Source organism: Wyeomyia smithii, chromosome 3, assembly GCF_029784165.1.
Source record: "Wyeomyia smithii strain HCP4-BCI-WySm-NY-G18 chromosome 3, ASM2978416v1, whole genome shotgun sequence".
Lineage (NCBI taxonomy): Eukaryota > Metazoa > Arthropoda > Insecta > Diptera > Culicidae > Wyeomyia > Wyeomyia smithii.
This window is the reverse complement of record NC_073696.1, coordinates 242,061,503-242,079,242: the sequence shown is the minus strand read 5'-3', so window position 1 is coordinate 242,079,242 and position 17,740 is coordinate 242,061,503. Positions and strand designations below refer to the sequence as shown.

At 40.2% G+C, this 17,740-nt stretch overlaps 5 protein-coding genes across 15 annotated transcripts in view; 1 reads left to right on the top strand and 4 right to left on the bottom strand.

Moving 5' to 3' along the window:
* Positions 1–8,780, bottom strand: part of LOC129727865 (E3 ubiquitin-protein ligase Nedd-4-like) — a 39,063-nt gene extending 30,283 nt beyond the window's left edge. For both annotated transcript variants that reach the window (XM_055686105.1, XM_055686109.1), the window contains exon 1: positions 8,171–8,780. In XM_055686105.1, coding sequence (XP_055542080.1) covers positions 8,171–8,353 — 183 coding nt within the window. In that variant the 5' untranslated portion in view covers positions 8,354–8,780. The remainder of the gene's footprint in view (positions 1–8,170) is intronic.
* Positions 8,781–12,292: 3,512 nt separating this feature from the next.
* On the top strand, positions 12,293–13,609 carry LOC129727389 (transcription initiation factor TFIID subunit 12). 9 transcript variants are annotated; one of them, XM_055685206.1, is made up of 4 exons: positions 12,293–12,446; positions 12,824–13,003; positions 13,062–13,254; positions 13,313–13,609. In XM_055685206.1, the coding sequence occupies exons 2-4, from the start codon at positions 12,848–12,850 to the stop codon at positions 13,438–13,440; spliced, it is 477 nt and encodes a 158-aa protein (XP_055541181.1). In that variant the 5' UTR covers positions 12,293–12,446; positions 12,824–12,847; the 3' UTR covers positions 13,441–13,609. The 9 variants fall into 9 exon arrangements, with proteins under 9 accessions (XP_055541181.1, XP_055541182.1, XP_055541184.1 ...); XM_055685207.1 differs by having other exon boundaries at positions 12,299–12,446; positions 12,827–13,003; XM_055685209.1 differs by having other exon boundaries at positions 12,306–12,489; positions 12,827–13,003.
* LOC129727391 (peptidyl-prolyl cis-trans isomerase FKBP2) lies at positions 13,547–14,230 on the bottom strand. The gene is made up of 2 exons (XM_055685212.1): positions 13,921–14,230; positions 13,547–13,855 (listed from the first exon to the last, which is right to left on the bottom strand). Exons 1-2 carry the CDS (start codon positions 14,080–14,082, stop codon positions 13,598–13,600), a joined length of 420 nt encoding a protein of 139 aa, XP_055541187.1. The 5' UTR covers positions 14,083–14,230; the 3' UTR covers positions 13,547–13,597.
* A 535-nt stretch (positions 14,231–14,765) lies between these two features.
* LOC129727390 (acylphosphatase-2) lies at positions 14,766–15,551 on the bottom strand. The gene is made up of 4 exons (XM_055685211.1): positions 15,323–15,551; positions 15,247–15,263; positions 15,077–15,186; positions 14,766–15,005 (listed from the first exon to the last, which is right to left on the bottom strand). The coding sequence occupies exons 1-4, from the start codon at positions 15,528–15,530 to the stop codon at positions 14,891–14,893; spliced, it is 450 nt and encodes a 149-aa protein (XP_055541186.1). The 5' UTR covers positions 15,531–15,551; the 3' UTR covers positions 14,766–14,890.
* A 100-nt stretch (positions 15,552–15,651) lies between these two features.
* LOC129727373 (2-oxoisovalerate dehydrogenase subunit alpha, mitochondrial) lies at positions 15,652–17,384 on the bottom strand. 2 transcript variants are annotated; one of them, XM_055685174.1, is made up of 2 exons: positions 17,149–17,384; positions 15,652–17,096 (listed from the first exon to the last, which is right to left on the bottom strand). In XM_055685174.1, exons 1-2 carry the CDS (start codon positions 17,212–17,214, stop codon positions 15,810–15,812), a joined length of 1,353 nt encoding a protein of 450 aa, XP_055541149.1. In that variant the 5' UTR covers positions 17,215–17,384; the 3' UTR covers positions 15,652–15,809. The 2 variants fall into 2 exon arrangements, with proteins under 2 accessions (XP_055541149.1, XP_055541151.1); XM_055685176.1 differs by having other exon boundaries at positions 15,653–17,072; positions 17,149–17,381.
* Positions 17,385–17,740: the final 356 nt, after the last annotated feature.

The window sequence follows — 17,740 nt, the reverse complement described above, 5'->3', positions numbered from 1 at the left end:
TTTCCTTCCTCTTTCCTATATATACTGTATGGAAGCCTTCTGTCTCCGTCAGCGCTCATTGCCATTTTCAATTGAGATTCGTCATGTGAGAGTGATAGTGATAATCTCCGCTTTCAATTGAAAAGCGTTTGTATCAATTGAAGGCCCTTCAGTTGTCAGAATCACAGCAAGAGCTTTCGACTGGGTGTCATGTGACTCACGAAGTGCTTGAAAATAATACAAAAGCTTCTCAATTGAAAGCGACGGGTCAAAGCGTCACTATAACCTGATAATTGTCAATTGAAAATGACTTTATCAGGCTCTGTCCTAAACCGTTAGTATGGTCTTTGGACATCGCCTTTTGGAGTCGCGTAGCTTCCGGCAGAGTTTGGATTTTTTCACAGTGTAGGGTAAACAGGTATAATACGCCCCCCCCTAAGGAACATCGTCAATATTGTAGCTATGTTTATCACAAACAACAAATCTTTCATGCAGTTGGATACACTATTTAGTTGGTAATGCACTGCTATTATTTTGCTTTGTAATTACTGTTACACAAAAACGCCATAATTTTATTAAAAAATATGACTAAATTGCAAGCTTCCAATCTACCGGGGCAAAACGCCCCAGATGCAGTATAATATGCCCCATGCAGTAGCTTCATATGCCAGCTCAGCACGCGAAGTGAAACAGCGCTTGAAGTCTCAGAAGCAAACGCTAAAGCAATGAACAAATCAGCCGGGCATGCGGTGGGGCATATTGTCCGGGAGCTGTAATGTAGCAGAAAGCATTGAATACTTAAGCAAATTATACAACTTTTATGGTTTCTTCACTAGATACAGCTACTTAGAGGTTCATTTGAGATATATAAGTATACAAAACCAGGTAATAAACTTTATACATTAGGGCATCTTCAGCGGTGGTCCAAATCGTTGTTTTGTTCTATTTTTTTGGAACAAACTCAAATTCACTGCTGCACCGGTGGTGTAAATTTTGTTTTATACCAGATCTAAATTGAAAAAATTTGAAACTGGTATACGTTTTGGTCTATTTTTGTCACTTTTTGGAACAAGAAATAGATCGTTCTAAAACCCTTTGTACGCTGCCAATAGGTAGGTAAAATGTCATATATCAATTGAACACCTCATTTTTAGCTATTTCCATATAAGCGTTTTGCGAGTGTTGGGAATAAACAAAACAAAGATTTTTTATGACAACTCACAATTCATTTTTGTGGCTTTTCTGAAGCAGAATATGAACCGGTTTGTCGTTTTTGGCATCAAGGAAACCGACCAGCAAAAGAGGGAATTCTGAAAGACCATAACTGTCGCCTTAATTGTATTGTGACTAGAGGAGAACTTAAGAGGCCAGAAAAATGGTCCTTGAAGACACTGAACTGAAAACGTTCAAAATACTGGGGTGAAATTGTGCATTTCGTTTCGAGCAACTCGAACAAAACTAAATGATCGCTGGGGGGCGTTATGTTTCGTTTTTCGTATTTTTCGACTTTGCGGGTTAGATGAGCCGCAGGACAAATGACAATGACTGCTCCTTTTAAGCTTGAAGCATAACTGGCAGTGTGTGACCTACTCGAAAATAGCGAAAATCGTTCGAATCGAGCCGCGCAATGTCACCCAATATCCTCAAAACCCAAACCAAGTTTGAAGAACTGCAAGATTTTAAAAGAATGATGAGACGAAAACGGAAGATGAACATCTACGCGATCAAATATTTTTCGCTATCCTCCGAAACCAAGTAGGGTTTCGGAGCAGAAATTTTAGATCATACCAATCCATCCTGAGAAATGTCATTGACGCTCGGGTCAAACCGTCAAATCCATAAAGTCTTGTGGATATAAAGTGTCTTGCCAAAGTAATCGTTTAATGTGCGTAAAAATTATTGAATTTCCGTTTGTTAAATATTGAGTGTTTTTTATTATAACGAGTCTCATTAACTGATAGCATGGGGTATTAAATTGTTGACAGTGTGACAGATGTCAGCGGTTTAAAAACAACAAGATATACAACACCTGGTTCTATTCAGGTTTCGCTGGTGTAAATCTAGTATAAAGTTGTTTCAAAAATAGACCACCGCTGAAGATGCCCTTAGTGAAAAAACGTTACGGAAATGCTGCAAGAAATTAGATCTGAAGCAGCTCAAATCAAAATTGATTTTTGTTTATTTTTTGCTACTAGTGACAATTATCAAACTTACACAGAAGGTTGGTCCTATGACCCGCTACGGATTCCCAATAGTCACATGTCATATTTTTTGTGTGTTTCCGAATAAATGGACTGGGGCGTTATGCCCCGGGGGGAGGGGGGCGTTTTATACATGTTTACCCTAACCCGTAGTAGGTGATTTGCTTATGATCAGATGTTTAGGTCATCGAACAGAAGCGCAGGGAAATTCTTGTTAGAAAATCTAAACGCAAGCATGCGACAATGTGCATGTGTCAAGGCCATGCAGGGGACAAGTGTTTTTACTCTATCCTTTCTTACCTCATACAGCGTGCGCAAAAGAATGTAGGATAAAAATAGATTCATGTGTGTGAAGTAGGAGAAAAACTCCAGTTGCCGAGGACAAATGTATACGCATGTGGATAACTTGTATACCAGTACGCACGCACAATTGCATAGATTGTTCTAAGATAGGGTCAAAATACGCACCCACAGCAAAGGGAATAGCAAATGCGCAAGCGCGAGTTCAGTAACCGCGAGAGGCTTATAAGACCTCTGACTAGGCTATCTCATGCTTACTTATACTAATACTAGATTTAGGAATCAAATTTTCTGTATAAAAACCCAAGAAATTAAAATACAATTTAGTCTACTCTTGGAATCAGTGTTGCGTTCATCCTAATTCGAATCCATTCTTGGTGGTTCTGCCCGGTAAGTCTTCAGTCGAGAAATCTTCAGATTTGAATGTTTCCCAAACGTTCGCAGTAAGAATCATAGATTCGCGCTGGAAGTTTAGAAATTCATTCTCACTCGTTGATTCTCCCGCACGGAAGATAACGGATAATTTTCTCTAACTCTCGTTCTCTGCGCGTTCCATAAGGAATAAGCAAGAAGGCAGTAAGGGCAACTATCCTGATTAAAAGACATTCACTAGTTGCGCAACATCCGAGGAAACTCCTGTAGGTGCCCGCTCGAGCTCACAAGACCATTCCTTCGCACGGTCGAGTAAGAGCGTGGGGAGCTTACACACAGAACCTAACTCTGGATTTCCGTTTAGCCTTGCGTAGCTCGGCGTTGTACTTAGTGAGTGACGCTCTGTAGTCGTCGTGATAGTTAAGATACCAAACAACATCCCTGCGGAAGCCGATTGTCAAAAAATGCATTTGTAGAGACAGAAAATGGGAAACTATTTTGTCTAATATCCAAAATAATTGAGAAATTGTTTAATATCCAAGATGTTTGTAATTCGCATGTACACCAACCCAAACTACTGCAAGTATGCATTTAATCACACTTTCAAGATGGTCTTGTGGCCTGAAGTTTTCTGCCGATATTCGTAGTTCATAACGTACAAGCCAGCTGGCAGAACTAGTAGCTTACAGTGCGGTGAAGCTGCTTCATTCGTCGTGTTCCAAGTACTTGAGCCTCACGCTTCCGCAATGGTTTGATCGGGGTGCACGGAGCATCTGTGTCGTCGTCTTTATCGTCCTCACTTGAACTTTTTGCAAACCAAACACGATTAAATTCTCTAGATATGCACATTAGCCAAATTACACACTGGTTTGTCAACATTCTTAAAAATACTTGGCGGATGGAATTTGGCTGCAGATTTTTCTGTTTGAACTGCAAGATTCTGGCACATATGAAAGGTGATATAACCATTACAAAATCTTGGACGTCCGATACTTGTTGTACCGACAAAAACATTTAAAATGCGTGTTTCTGATTGAGTCTGCGTTAATTATCGTTACGTAGGAGGGAGGGGGGGGGATAGAGACAGTTTCGTAACTGTGATGTTTGATTGAAATTGAAAATTTTGGAGGGGGGTCAGGCTGTTCAGCGTTACGTAATTTTAGGGGGGGAGTCATATCGAACGTTACTTATCGTTACATAGGGGGAGGGGGTCTGAAATCTAAATTTTTAGCGTTACGTAATTTGTGTACGACGCCTAATAGAAAAACAAAATGCGGTCGCGACGTTGAAAAGGCTCAACATGAACTATTAGCAAACAGAAGTGATGCTGAGCACAAAAGAAAACACCGAGAGGCTTGGAAAAGAAAAAGTAAAGCGTTTAAAAATTATCAAGAACAGAAAGTGAAACTGTTTTTTTATTATCCAAATTTCTTACGAATGCTTACGAAGGGGGAGAGCGGGACTCAACAGAATCTTACGTAAGATGGGAAAATTTTGAAAAACAAAAAAATTAACAAAACTAAAAAAAATTAAATTAGGCAAATTATTTCTCGCTGTGATTCTAACAGCTGAACCTAAACTGAATCAACTTGTTTTGTTTTTATCCTTCACGAATACGCTATACGTAAAACAAATGTTTCATCTTCGAAAATGTTTTTTTCCTTGAAGAAAAAATCTTACGTAAGATTCGTGAGGGGAAGGGGGGTAATGTAAAATCTTAAAAGCAAAGCAAAGCCTTGGTGCTACATTCCAATTCGGAACTTGACCTTCTGTTTACTATACACAGACTTCGCAGCCAACCGTTAAGTGTACAGGACAATTGCGGGGCTAGCGCTACGATCCTACTAACACTAACAGTCTCTCCCGAGCCGAGACTCGAACCTACGACGACTGGCTTGTTAGGCCAGCATCGTACCTCGAGACCAGCTGGGGAGGCACATGTAAAATCTTACTAAGCCTTATAAAGGGGCGAGGGGGGGGGGGGGTCGAAAATTTCGAAAAAAGTCCTTACATAATTTATGAATGACGCCTAACTCTTAAGTTTTTTTGTAGTTTCCTGGAATATCATCAGTATTGCATTCTAAAAATTATTAGAAAATTGTAAATTTTCGATAACAAGCTTTTTGGATTTTTTCTAGATTACATATAGCTCTGAATCTTCAAGAATATTCACAGTGTATTCGCACATTGATTTTCCGTCATGCTGATGATGTTTTCTCCCATTTTTGTTTGAAATTCTAAGAAGATTTTTTGTTTTTGAGAGTTTTTCTTTTTTTTTCAAATTACTGAGGAAATTTCAACACTATGACCAACTCTACCATGTACGGTTTATGGGTCATGAACTTCTGTTGATGTTCGAGGTAATATTGAAAAAGATATTCAAGCTCTTCTACGAAAAAATTGATCTGATTCTTATTGACGTAGGTGTTCGACTTACTGAAAAATACGAGTGCAAATTAGAATCTAATAATATGCTCATAGAAAAAGCGATCAGATTTTGCGCACTTATAACTCTGTCCCATCTCATCAGGTTCACGAATAGTAGAATTTAATAAATAAGACCGTTAAGACCGTTTCATTTCATTTTCATTTTATTTGTATTACTTTTTAACGCCCTCGAATTTAGTAATAAAAATCGCTTGTATGTCTTTTCGAATTGGCTATCAAATTTTACGAATCCTGTAGAATTGAAATGGAGTCAGAAAATCCAATGTGAAAGATGCAGGTCATAATAAAAAATAGTTTACTTATTATTAAAAAAATCATTTAAAATTTTATCCAGCTTCTGATGCTGTTTAGAAAACCAAACAAAAGACATATGATTCTAGGGGAAAATACTTCGTGTTAATCGATGAAACATTCAAAGAGGTAGCAGAATACACCCATTGTGCAAACAATATATTTGAAACAATCAATCGCCTGCAAAGCAAAGGTGGTATCGGCCCCTTCCATTCATTCGCAGCACACGCCGACACGTGACAATTGGTCAACACGCAAATCAAATATTTTGGTTCCTGTGTATAGTTTGCACTTCCTAAATAATAGCATTTCCGCTTATACCGATGTTAAACGTTTAAGGAAAACGAATAATCGTATATGTGTAAAGCACTCAACTGACTAACGATTCGGTATGATAATGTGGTTATTATCTATAAGTGCAGTCATAAGTTTGTTATCAATAAATATTAGGGTGGCGAGAAATAATCGATTTTCCAGAACCAAGTTTTTTTGGTTCCTTTTGGGGTCCCATACAACCCCAAACTTACTTGAAGTCGATTGGTTTTGTCTCCGCTTGGCGCATTGCATTTCAAATTTGTATGAAAATTTATATGGGAAAACCTACTTTTTTGCATTTACCTTTCTAGAGAGCTCAATAATGCTCTAATAATGCACTACATTATGTTAAAGTATAGTATTTTAGATGCCTAACAACTTTGCAAAGGACACTGAAGAGCTAGAATGTCCCTAAGAAGAGCTACAGCTGTTCAAAGTTGAGTATGTCGATTTAAATGCAGAAAATCTTGTTTTCTGCCAACATTACCATATACCGGCGTCAGTAGGATTCCCATCAGAAGTAACCTGTCGTAACGAGTTTATACACTCAGCTGGACCAAGCAAACAAATTTAGGTCAATATTCTAGGGGTAAATAGAATCTACAACGTGTTTCAGAGGTAACTTCAGATGGCAATCTGACTGACGCCGATACACTGGCAGTGTTGGCAGAAAAAATGATTTGCAACATAAATTTCGACATACTCAACTTTGGAAAGCTCTAATATTTTTTTTGGCACACCCTAGCTCTTGAGTGTCTTCGGCCAAGTTGTTAGGCATCAAAAATCCTACCATATGAAGTCATGAAACCTATAGTTTGAGCCATTTTGAGCTCTTTAGAATGGAAAATGCAAAAAAATTGGTTTTTCCATACAAATCTCCATATGAATTTAAAATGCAATGCGCCAAGCGGAGACAAAACCAATCGACTTCCAATAAATTCAGGATTGTTTGGGGTCCCAAATAGAACAAAAAAAACTTGGTTCTGGCTTTCTGCTATCAAATTTCGTTTTTTCCATATAACGATTCCCCACCCTAATAATTCTTTCCAATTTCTAAAATGATTTTATATCCTAAATTAACCATCGATTATTTGTTTCTCTTCCAACATAACCGAAATCTCCTACAAATCTCCATTCAGCGACCATATTATTCGAATGAAGCAAATCAATCATGATCTAGTTTGTGTGACTTAATCACTTAGTCACTTTTGCACAACTGAATCAGTATAAACGATCGGAACTGAATTAATTTTTCTTTACAAATTTAAAGCTTGGTCACTGTATTTTTTCGCAACAAAAAACTATAGCAGAAAATAAATCCCGTTGTCCATTAGGCTGCACCTCTGTGAGAAGAGCCCCATCGCAACGATTAATTGCGTCCAAATATTTCGCTAGATCGGTTCAAATGATGCACGATAATAATAAGCACAAACTCGACCGCATGGCTGCCTGACTGCTAGTAGTCGATGCGGGGTGCGTGAAGTTGAATATAGATACATACTATGTGTTGGTAGAGTGAACGAGAGACAGAAAGCGCGATAGTGCCGTTACGGAAGCGGCCTTGAAACTAAAGTTTAAAGGCGTCAGCTATTTTTGCGATAAAAAGCACTAAAATTTTCGATTTGAGCCCTTACGATTGCTTCTTGGAAGAACCCTCCTTTCGGTGATGCGTATAAATCCGGCTTAGTTGTTTTATGCGTATGTAAGAATGAATCATTACGGTTCCTAACATTCATTTGAAAGTGTGTTTTAGGGATGGTAATATTCATAAATAACAATCAATAGACTTTCAGAACAGCTGAAAGCATTCAACACTGCAACGATAGCTCCACATCATTGGATATTTTATCGATAGATTTGTGACTATGGATTGCCCAAGCGGTTTGCTGTTGAACGCAGCGAACCATTTGTGCAGTGTCAGTTGCGCCTGCAACGATTCCTTTATTGGTTGACTCTGGGCTGTCGCCTTTTCTACAAAACAACTGTTCCTATGGGCTTATCTTATCAGCGATTGCGGTGGAATAGCGCAATTCACGCCATCACATCCCGAACGATGAACAGCGTTATCTACAGCGCAAAACACGAACAACCCTCCGGGTGGTAGGAAGTTACCCCTCCAATCCACTGACTGGTTTTATCTGCCTTCATCATCTGCTGCAGACCAAGATAAATTCTTCTGCGCTCGTGGAAGACGATGAACGTCGTGGACTTACTTTTAAGTAGGTTTACATGACCTTGCCGGATAGATAAGTCGATTTACTTACAGCACTAAACAGGGAACCTCTCGGTGTCGAAGAAGCCAGCGCTAGGGAACTGCCGAGGTTGGAATTGCCCACCGATTGTGCCCGTCGACGTGGTGGTCGTTGTGGCATTGTTCCCGGCGAAGCGGATGTACTTCCGCTAGGCGTAATCAGCGATGCATTGAAAGGGCTGAACTGCGATCTCATCGTTGTGAGCACCGAATGTTGTCCCCTGCCAGAAAAAAACAGCCGCTACATAGGACGGGTCGCCTAATCACAAATATCTGTATCACTTTATCACTACTTTTATATCACCCACAATTGCACAAGAACGTGTCGGTTTTACACTCCACCCAATCTGAACGTATTTATTTTTGAGGGGCACTGAGAGATTGCCTTCACAAGGTCAAGAAACTTATTCCACTCAATCCCCACCCATAAGTTGACAATCGATGTTGAGACAAAATTTGTTGAACTGAAAACTATGATCACGGTAGCAAAGCGTCGAAATTCTACAATTATTAATCTTCTACGTAGCCTAGAATTTCACTTGCACTATTAGCTGCTGTCTTCTGGAAGGGCAATGCATATTCGCACTCTACACGACAAGACAAAAGGAAACGACTGCGACGGTGACAACGACAACGACAATGACAGTGACAGTGCAACCCTGAGAGTTTGAACTTTGCTCGTGATTCTGACAGTTTGGTATCTATTGAGCAGGGTTGTCACTCGGTTTCATCTCACACAAAGAAAATATTACCAAGTGAACACGTAAAAACTAAAGCCCTAGAGTAAAAGTTTGGCCGACTGTCACTGAAAAGTTCCAATCGAACAGTCAACAGTTTTTGAAGTAGAATACTTCTCTCAGTAAGTTCGGATACATAGGGATGTAAAATGAAAATCTAAAACCGAAAAAAAGTGAAAAATATGTCCAATTTCAAATGCTAATAAATCGATTAGTATTCGATGGATTTCCTTTATTCTGGCAGCAATAGATTGAAAAATCTTCTAAGATTCTTCCCAAATGCAGATAATTGTAATTTTATTATTCAAACTATTGTACTATTGAAAATAGTCAAGCCTTGTCAAAACGAAAAATTCGGCCTCTGATTGATCGTTATATGATTGCTTCCCAAGCACGGTCGACAGAATCATAGACCTTGTCATTTGAAATGTGCAATCTGGCTTATAAAAGAGCCTGCTTCACCCGAAGCCGCTCATTATAATTCTAGACTGCAACCAGTCCTCCCTTAGCAGCAGCAGTAGCAGTGCAGTGGATACAGCAGCAGTACCAGCATCGCTAGCAGCGGATAGCGGTCACAGCTCTGGTATGGCAACCGATAGTGCAGCGCGTCTCAGCATCGATAGCAGGGCCAGCTGATGCAGGGCAGCGGATACCAATGGCAACGGGGATAGCGCAGCGGTTGCAGTTGGTCTCAGCATCAATCTTAGTAGGGCCAGCTGATGCAGGGCAGTAGATACAAATGGCAGCGAATAGCGACCACAGCTGCGGCAACGGATATCACCATCGATAGCACCAGGGCCAGCTGATGCAGTGAAGCATTTCAATGAAATGCTGTCTCTGAGTGATAGCGGGCACACTAGTAATGCATCCAATTAAAAGAACGTTCTGGAAACCTAGCGAAATTTTGAGCAGAACGTTCTGGATACCTGGTGAAATTTGGAGCAGATATATATTTGGCTTCATCTCCGTGTATCAGAACGTACTGAATTATCTTTTCCTGAAGTCATGAGCACGACATCCGGAAAGCTTTTATTATCAGCATAAAAATTAATTTTTCACATAACCAAAATTTAAAAATTATCAAGTCCAAATCATGACAAGCAACTTACTATATTATTGAAAATAATCAATCCTTGTTGAAGCGCAAAATTCGATTGATCTGATTGGTCGTGAATATGATTGCTTCCCAAGCACAGTCGACAGAAACATAGACTTTGCAATTTGAATGTGCTGTTTGTCTGTATAAGAGTAAGGTTAGGAAATATCGATTAAAATGGCTATCGATAGTTATCCATGATTTCCTACCGCTATCGATAACTATCGATAGCTTTTTCATCCCTATATAAGAGCCTGTTTCAGTCGAAGCCGCTTATAATAGTTCTAGACAGCGACAACAGCAGTCCTCCCTTAGCAACAGCAGTAGCAGTGCAGTGGATACCAGGCGGATAGCGGCCACAGCTGTGGCATAGCAATGGATAACGCACTAGTTGCAGCGAATCTCAACATCGATAGCAGCTGGGCCAGCTGTTGCAGGGACAGCGGATACCAATATCAGCGTTTTTAGCGGCCAAAAAATTAGAATGGCTGCGGATAGCGTAGCAGTTGCAGTGGGTATCAGCATCGATAGCAGCTGATGCAGTGAGGCACTTTAGTGAAATGCAGTTTCTGTGCGATAGCGGGCGTAAATACCGTCAATGAAAATTTGACTCATTTCGACAACACACCATGCTTTTCACTGTTTATTTTATCACAAAGAATATTTTATTCGCACTGTCAGTGATAACGCCAAGATATGATCGGTATCTTATTCGATATTGAACACCAAATGAAAAAATGACTGATACGCAAGCAGCCGGGTTATCTTTCTTGTAAAAGTATTCTACTTCATCCTTGCGGTCGTGGCTTTGCACACAACCCTCTTGTTATTTTTTCATTATAGTTTTAACATTGCTGATGTTCGATTGGAACTAGTTTTGACAGTTTGATTAGAGCTTTTAGTGACAGTCGGCCAAACTTTAACTCTATGCATTTAGTAAAAACAACGTAAATTAACGTGAACCTGAATGTTTCCACTGGTTTAGGTAAATAATACGCATAAAAATCGGTGAAAACAACGCAATAGCTTAATAAAATGCGAATACTTAATTCTGGGTAAATATTTGTATGGAGTTTTTGATATTGATATTGATGATTCAAGGTATCCAATTTTAACTAATCGTTGACTTCCGTGCAGGTACTCAAAAAAAGATAAATCACTTTCACCTAACCGCACAGAAGGACTGATTTGCGTCAAAAATACGCTGATCCTCAGTTGCAAAACATTCAACGGAAATCACTTTCGAATTGTAGTGCATATACAGCATGCTCATATTGCCAGACGCAAATCCAATTTCCGCACTTTTCGTACAAGCCATCAACGCACTTTTGCAAGGAGTAACCGCGACAAAATTCGGCAACAGAAATTTGATGTGAAACATTACCAACCCAATGATATTTTGGTTCCAGTCTGGAAGGTTATGCCCGCATAATCAATAACCATAAACAGATGATAATCCATATGGTTTAAAGATACTCAATACAGTCGGGACTATACCCCAAACTAGTTGTTAGGCACGTTTTATGATTATTGTTTATGTTGGTGGCTAGGAGCTAGACACCTTTATTTTCAATTATTCTCGATTATTCGGTTATTTCGATAATATTACTCAATATCGGTAGATATATTTTGATATTTATCTGTCAACTGACAACCCTCCAACTATATAATATAACGTCAATGATCTATGACATAAATAGAGGGGTGCCCAAAAATGCAACGATAAAAACTTCGCAATATTGAATATTGCAAATATTTTATAATATATCAATAGTGTCTTGCCCCAAGGCAGGTGGTGTAAAAATTTAAAAAGATCTTAAATGAGCTACCAAGCTTTGGCATGCAAAAAAATCATTAACAAATTTCTCAATTCTAAGACGATTCCAGAGAAATAGCCAGAACACTCTCGCATATAAGGTAGAACAATTGGTGGTGCTTTGCATGGGAAAGTTTGTAAGGAAGGAAAGCAGTGGCGTAACGTAGCTGGGTGACACCCGGTACGCAAAATTTAGGTATCACTCCCAGACCTCTGGGTGCCACCTTCCTGGGCTGCAATAAAACTTTCTTGCAACCAATTCGTGGTTGTTCTCTCTTGATGATGACACGCATGATAATCAATTCTGAAGATGACACGCATGAAAATATTCTACCCCTGAGGATGACACCCGGTGCGAGAAGTCAAAATAAGTAAGGTTATTTTTAGTGTGCAATGATTTAATTGTAAATTTTCCCTGCGCTGGGAACCCTAAAAGGTTTTAGTAAATCTTCAAAAAAATGGCAACACTGGAATTGCTAATGACAAAAAAAGCCTTTACTACCAAAACAAATTTAGAACTTTCTTTACCCCCATAGTATAGTGTCGTGGTCAAAAAGAGGACGGTCGATTCGCTGCAGTTTGGTTTGCTGCAAACATTTAAAAACAAGCTAAAGTTCAACACGATCCTCCTGAAACAGAGGTTTTAAAATCCACATTTTCTGCACTGCATTCCGTGACTAGGTGTTGGTGTTTATTTTCCGATTTTGTTTACTGTTGGTGGGAATCATCTGTTGTATAGCTGGTGTCTATTCGGAAATAGCTTAGCGAAGCTTCTTATTCGCTCTTTTTTCAGATTTCCCTCTTTCTGGGAGTGCCAACCAACTGGTCACTAGTTTCTTCCGAATTCGAGCGGGAAGCGTTCGACCTTTCAACTGCACACCTTTCCTGATTTATCTAGTCTTTTGAGTTTCTCATTGCTCCTCTCGCTTCTTAGCCTACACACGCAAAACAAGATCTACCTATCCTATACTAGAAACATACAGAATGTCCGTAATAGCCAATAATATCGATTACCAGCAGAACGCTGATACTGACCAAAACATGGCCTCACCATCCCAAGCCAGTCCGCTTGCTTCCGCAGCATCCGGAACGGCAGCTCTTGGAGGTGGTGCAAGCTCTAGCAGTGGACAAAAGGCAACCCTAGCAGCGGCGGCAGCATCCGGTAGCTCAAGTGGAGGCAACGACACAACCACGCAGGTAATTTTGGGACATTGGACACTATCGAAGCTAGCTCTAATTTTAATTGAACTTTCAGATCTTGACGAAACCTCGACTGCAGGAATTGGTGCGAGAAATCGATCCTACCGAGCAACTCGACGAGGAAGTAGAAGAACTGTTGTTGCAAATAGCTGATGATTTTGTTGAAAATACTGTGAACTCCGCCTGTTTGTTGGCAAAACATAGAAAGGTTGCCAAGGTGGAAGTCCGTGACGTTCAATTACATTTGGGTAGGTAACACAAGGGTACCTTTCTTGGCATAGATGATCATCTAATTCGATTCTACAGAACGCAACTGGAACATGTGGATTCCTGGTTTCGGTACGGATGAGTTGCGGCCTTACAAACGAGCAACAGTAACCGAAGCACACAAACAGCGACTCGCACTGATCAGAAAAGCCATTAAAAAGTATTAAAAAGTACAACCAATCTGCTCTCATCTAAAACCGTTTTGGCTATATATATAACCAGAGTAACCAGAGTGTTCACTTCTATGAGCTCTTGAACAGAATAAAATATTCATTATCTTCGTGGAGAAAGTCGAAATAAAGCTTTTATTAACAATAAACTGAATTACAACTCGGTCTTGCGCTCAATTTTTACTAGTTCAACCTCAAACACTAGCACAGAATTGGGAGGAATCTTTTCCCCCGCACCACGGGCGCCGTATCCCAACTCCGGAGGGATAACCAGTTTTCGCTTCTCACCTTCGCACATATTGAGCAGTCCTTGGTCCCAACCTTTTATGACCTGGCCCATGCCGAGCGTGAAGGTAAGTGGCTCACCCCGCGGTAAGCTACTGTCGAACTCCGTCCCATCCTCCAGAGTTCCCTGATGGAGCAGATAGTAAATTTGTTAAATCTTCAAATCGACACTTCAACCCTGTTGTAACACACCGTGTAGTGCATGTGCACCAGATCGCCCTTCTTGGTACGAACGGAGCAGTTCTCAACTCGTTTTTTAACGCCAATTTTCAACTTTCCTTCGCCATTTGCTTCACATAGATAAATCGTTGCTAGGAGAGCAATCGAAAAGATTTCTACGGCAGCTAATTTCATGTCGTATATAGAAATGATTTGTAAAAATGGTTTATCCGGTGAGAACGAAACACGTCTTCGCTGGGATAAGAAAAATTAAACTTATTTTTTTTTTCTTTGACATGACCTGTCAGGTCGGCTGAGGCCGCTCACGGCCCATCTCGCCAAAAAAATTAAACTTATACAAGCTTAATCTGGCGTCGGCGTCGTGTTTGTACAAATATGACATTTCCATTTTCTTCTTTCTATCATTATTCTCTAAAGACTTTCGCGTTGCAGCAAAAAAAATCCAATAACCGACAAACTTTTTCAGGGATGCCAAATGAGCAATGAAGCAACAATTCCGAAGGAAATCGTTATTAACGCAAATCCAACGATGAAAACAAATTTACAAAAAAAAATCTAAAATTCTTATAATAAATTCTACTATCAAAATAAAAAGTATGTATTAAGAATACTGAGAATATAAAATATTTCGATTAAGAATAGGCTTCCTATTTCTACGTATTTCGTACTGATTTAGGTACTGAATCTAGCTTTTGTGATACAAGTTACTCAAAATCACGGTTTGTCTAATTTTAGTTTTGATCAGATTGCTATTGATCGAGCATACTAAATCTAGAAAAAATGCCAAGTTCAGTAATTATTACTTTTCCAGTGAACGATAAATTTCTGTTTAACGGTACATAGAATAAAATTGTGTATTCACCCACTACATACTTCAAGCATTTAATTTCAATTTTTTTACTAATCTCACAATAACTTAAATTATAATAAATAAAATACGCACAAATTTATATAATTCTTCAATTTGACATTAGCTACCGGTTCAACGCCTGATGCCAAAATCATTGAAGGAGTATTTCTCTATTGGTTTCATATCACCGAAGACAGCCTTATCAATACGACTAGTAGGACTACCCTTGGTCTTGAGCCAATGTTTCCTGCAAAAAAAAGTGATTGAGTTTTTTCCCTAAAAATTGATCACAAAAAAATATCACATAAAAATAATCACATTTCATTTATTGGTGCTTCCTCGCCTTCCATTTGTCCTTTCACTGTTCCTTCGCGAGTATTCATACACCAACCGCGCAATCCTAACCCTTTGGCTTGTTTCTGGGTGTACTGCGAAAATTAATTTATTTTAATAACCTAGTTACCGGCATCGTAGTCCAACTTACATACCTTCCGGAAAAACACCCCTGAAAGGAAAACAAATATTTTTGTTAGAACTTTACATAACGTTAGTTTTTATTGTTACCTTGCACAATACCAAACACTTCAAAATCACAGGCAAACAATCTGCTCGCCATTTCGACAGATCTACCGAGTGGGTCCTGAAAACAACTGTCTATATCAAGCGAATCCGCTTTCGGTGCTCCCGGGCAACCGGACGCTGTTGCTAAGTTTCGCACGGAAACGGTCGTCAAAATCAATGTAAACAAAATAAAAGGCCTGCACTGTCGCATTTTGATTACATTCTACATCAGAGCTCTAAGCCGGTGTGATTTTTCTCCCACATCTTGAAAAACTTTTTGGGAAGACGGCAAAAAATCTCAATATTCTATTCATGAACATCTTTATTTTTGAAAAAAATAACAAATTTTATTACCAGTATATTTTTACATTTTTATATTGTTGGAAGACTTCGAAAAAATTGTAAGATCTACAAAAAAAAAATAAATGCACTTTGTATAGGTCACAGCGATTATAAACCCTGTCCACCAAGATTTCGTTCAGAACGACAATTAATTTTTGAAATCATCCACCGGATAGTGCTGCTTGAACTGTTCCACGTGTTCCTCCATCTGCTTGAGTTGCTCCTTCAGATGGGCTGGCATCTCGTGGTACACGTCCTGGAACACCTCACGCCAGTCAGGTTTCGGAATCTTCTCCGATTGGTTTATTTGGGCCAGAACCTGCTGTCGGACCGCCTTCAGGTTGTTCGCTTCCTCCTTCTCGTCGAACCACTGGCGTCTCTTCATGTAGGCCTTTAGCTTCGCAATCGGGTACTCGATTGTGTTCCAAACTTCCACCTCCTCAGCCGGTCTGTACGCAGTACTGTCATCCGAGGTGGAATGATGACTGACACGGTAGGCCATTGCCTCCAGAACGATCGGTTTGTTGTGCTTGAGAGCATATTCACGAGCAACTTTAGTTGCATTGTAAACCGCGAAAACGTCCGTTCCATCGACTCGCAATGCCGCAATACCGTAACCAGAAGCACGACCGGCAATTCCATCGCCACGGTACTGTTCACTGGCGGGTGTAGAAATGGCAAACCCGTTGTTACGACAGAACAATATCACCGGACAGTCCAACGTGGCAGCAAAGTTAAAGGCAGCATGAGCATCTCCCTCGGAAGCGGCCCCCTCGCCGAAGTAAGTGATCACACAACGATTATTGTCCGGTTGCAGTTTGAAAGCATAGGCGGCACCCACGGCCTGCGGGATCTGCGTTCCCAACGGCGAAGAAATCGTTACAAAATTCAAATTCTTCGATCCATAATGAACAGGCATTTGGCGTCCTTTCCCTTCGTCCTCTCTGTTTCCGTAGCACTGGTTGACAAAATCAGAAATCGTGAACCCACGCCAAACCAACACACCAGCTTCCCGATACTGTCCAAAGACCCAATCGTCAGGACTCAAAGCTGCAGCACTACCAATGTGACTGGCTTCCTCGCCGTAGTTAGTCATGTAAAACGAGATTCTTCCCTGACGTTGCGATTCATACAAAATCTTATCCAACGTGTTCAGCAGTACCATATCCCGAAACATTTTCTGAACCGTTTCGCGGCTCAAGTTTGGGTCTTGTTCTGGTTCCTCAACCCCTCCATCGGATTTCATTACCCGGTAAATTGGAATTGGTTTTACGCTTTGCGGCAGCGAAACCGTCGGTTTGTTTATGAAGGCCGCCTTTGCCCCAGGAAATTTGGGATATTCACGATTGCCCGAACCAGCCGACTCCGAGCTCTGCTGTGTTTCGCTGTGCACCATCCGTGTTGCCATGCACTGCGAAGAAGAAGCAACAATTATCTACGAATAATCTATGTGTCTGTACGGGAAAAGCATAATCCTCAAGTCTTACCTTTTGGACCAGCTGATTTCTGCTGGAGAACCGTGTCACCAAGTTCGCTGAGCGAAAAAGCGACATTTCTAGGCACTGTGGTTAGATTTTGTTTTGTAGAAAATACCAAGTGGAAGTTGTTACGTCAATTCTTTCCAACTTTTGCGTGTCGAAGTGTGATAAGCACGGAGTTATTTTTGCGTGGTGATTGCGAGAAGTATAAATCGTATGAATAGCGTTGAAAAGGGAATTGAAAGAAAAATTCACGTTCGCAATCAAAACATGTACACGACTACAGATGGGAGCTCATATTTTGGGTTAATTAGATACCTTCTTTTATTTCAGGGTGATATTTCTAGCTTGAATTACCAAAAAGACGTGCGCTGCCCCCGCTTGAATTAATAGCGAATTTCTTTATTCCACTGTGTTCGGGAAAATCTGCCGAGTAATAAAAAAATGACATCGCAATTTACGTCGCAAGTGAGAAAGAGATGCCAGATAATTGTTTACGAACTGAGCACTTGCGGTGGCGGGTTGAAGCTGACAAATTTTACAGTGCGCTTCGGACAGCACGCCAGGTCATACTGGCTCAATATCCAGCGAATAAAGAAGG

Excerpts from the sequence above, each read along its gene's own strand:
- LOC129727389 (XM_055685205.1), top strand. The coding sequence starts at position 12,791 with ATGTCCGTAATAGCCAATAATATCGATTACCAGCAGAACGCTGATACT. Across the intron at positions 13,004-13,061 it reads GCAACGACACAACCACGCAG|ATCTTGACGAAACCTCGACT; the intron begins GTAATTTTGGGA and ends TTGAACTTTCAG. Across the intron at positions 13,255-13,312 it reads TGACGTTCAATTACATTTGG|AACGCAACTGGAACATGTGG; the intron begins GTAGGTAACACA and ends TCGATTCTACAG.
- LOC129727391 (XM_055685212.1), bottom strand. The coding sequence starts at position 14,082 with ATGAAATTAGCTGCCGTAGAAATCTTTTCGATTGCTCTCCTAGCAACG. Across the intron at positions 13,856-13,920 it reads TGGTGCACATGCACTACACG|GGAACTCTGGAGGATGGGAC; the intron begins GTGTGTTACAAC and ends CTGCTCCATCAG.
- LOC129727390 (XM_055685211.1), bottom strand. The coding sequence starts at position 15,530 with ATGCGACAGTGCAGGCCTTTTATTTTGTTTACATTGATTTTGACGACC. Across the intron at positions 15,006-15,076 it reads GAAGCACCAATAAATGAAAT|GAAACATTGGCTCAAGACCA; the intron begins GTGATTATTTTT and ends TTTTTTTTGCAG.
- LOC129727373 (XM_055685174.1), bottom strand. The coding sequence starts at position 17,214 with ATGTCGCTTTTTCGCTCAGCGAACTTGGTGACACGGTTCTCCAGCAGA. Across the intron at positions 17,097-17,148 it reads GAAATCAGCTGGTCCAAAAG|ATAATTGTTGCTTCTTCTTC; the intron begins GTAAGACTTGAG and ends GATTATTCGTAG.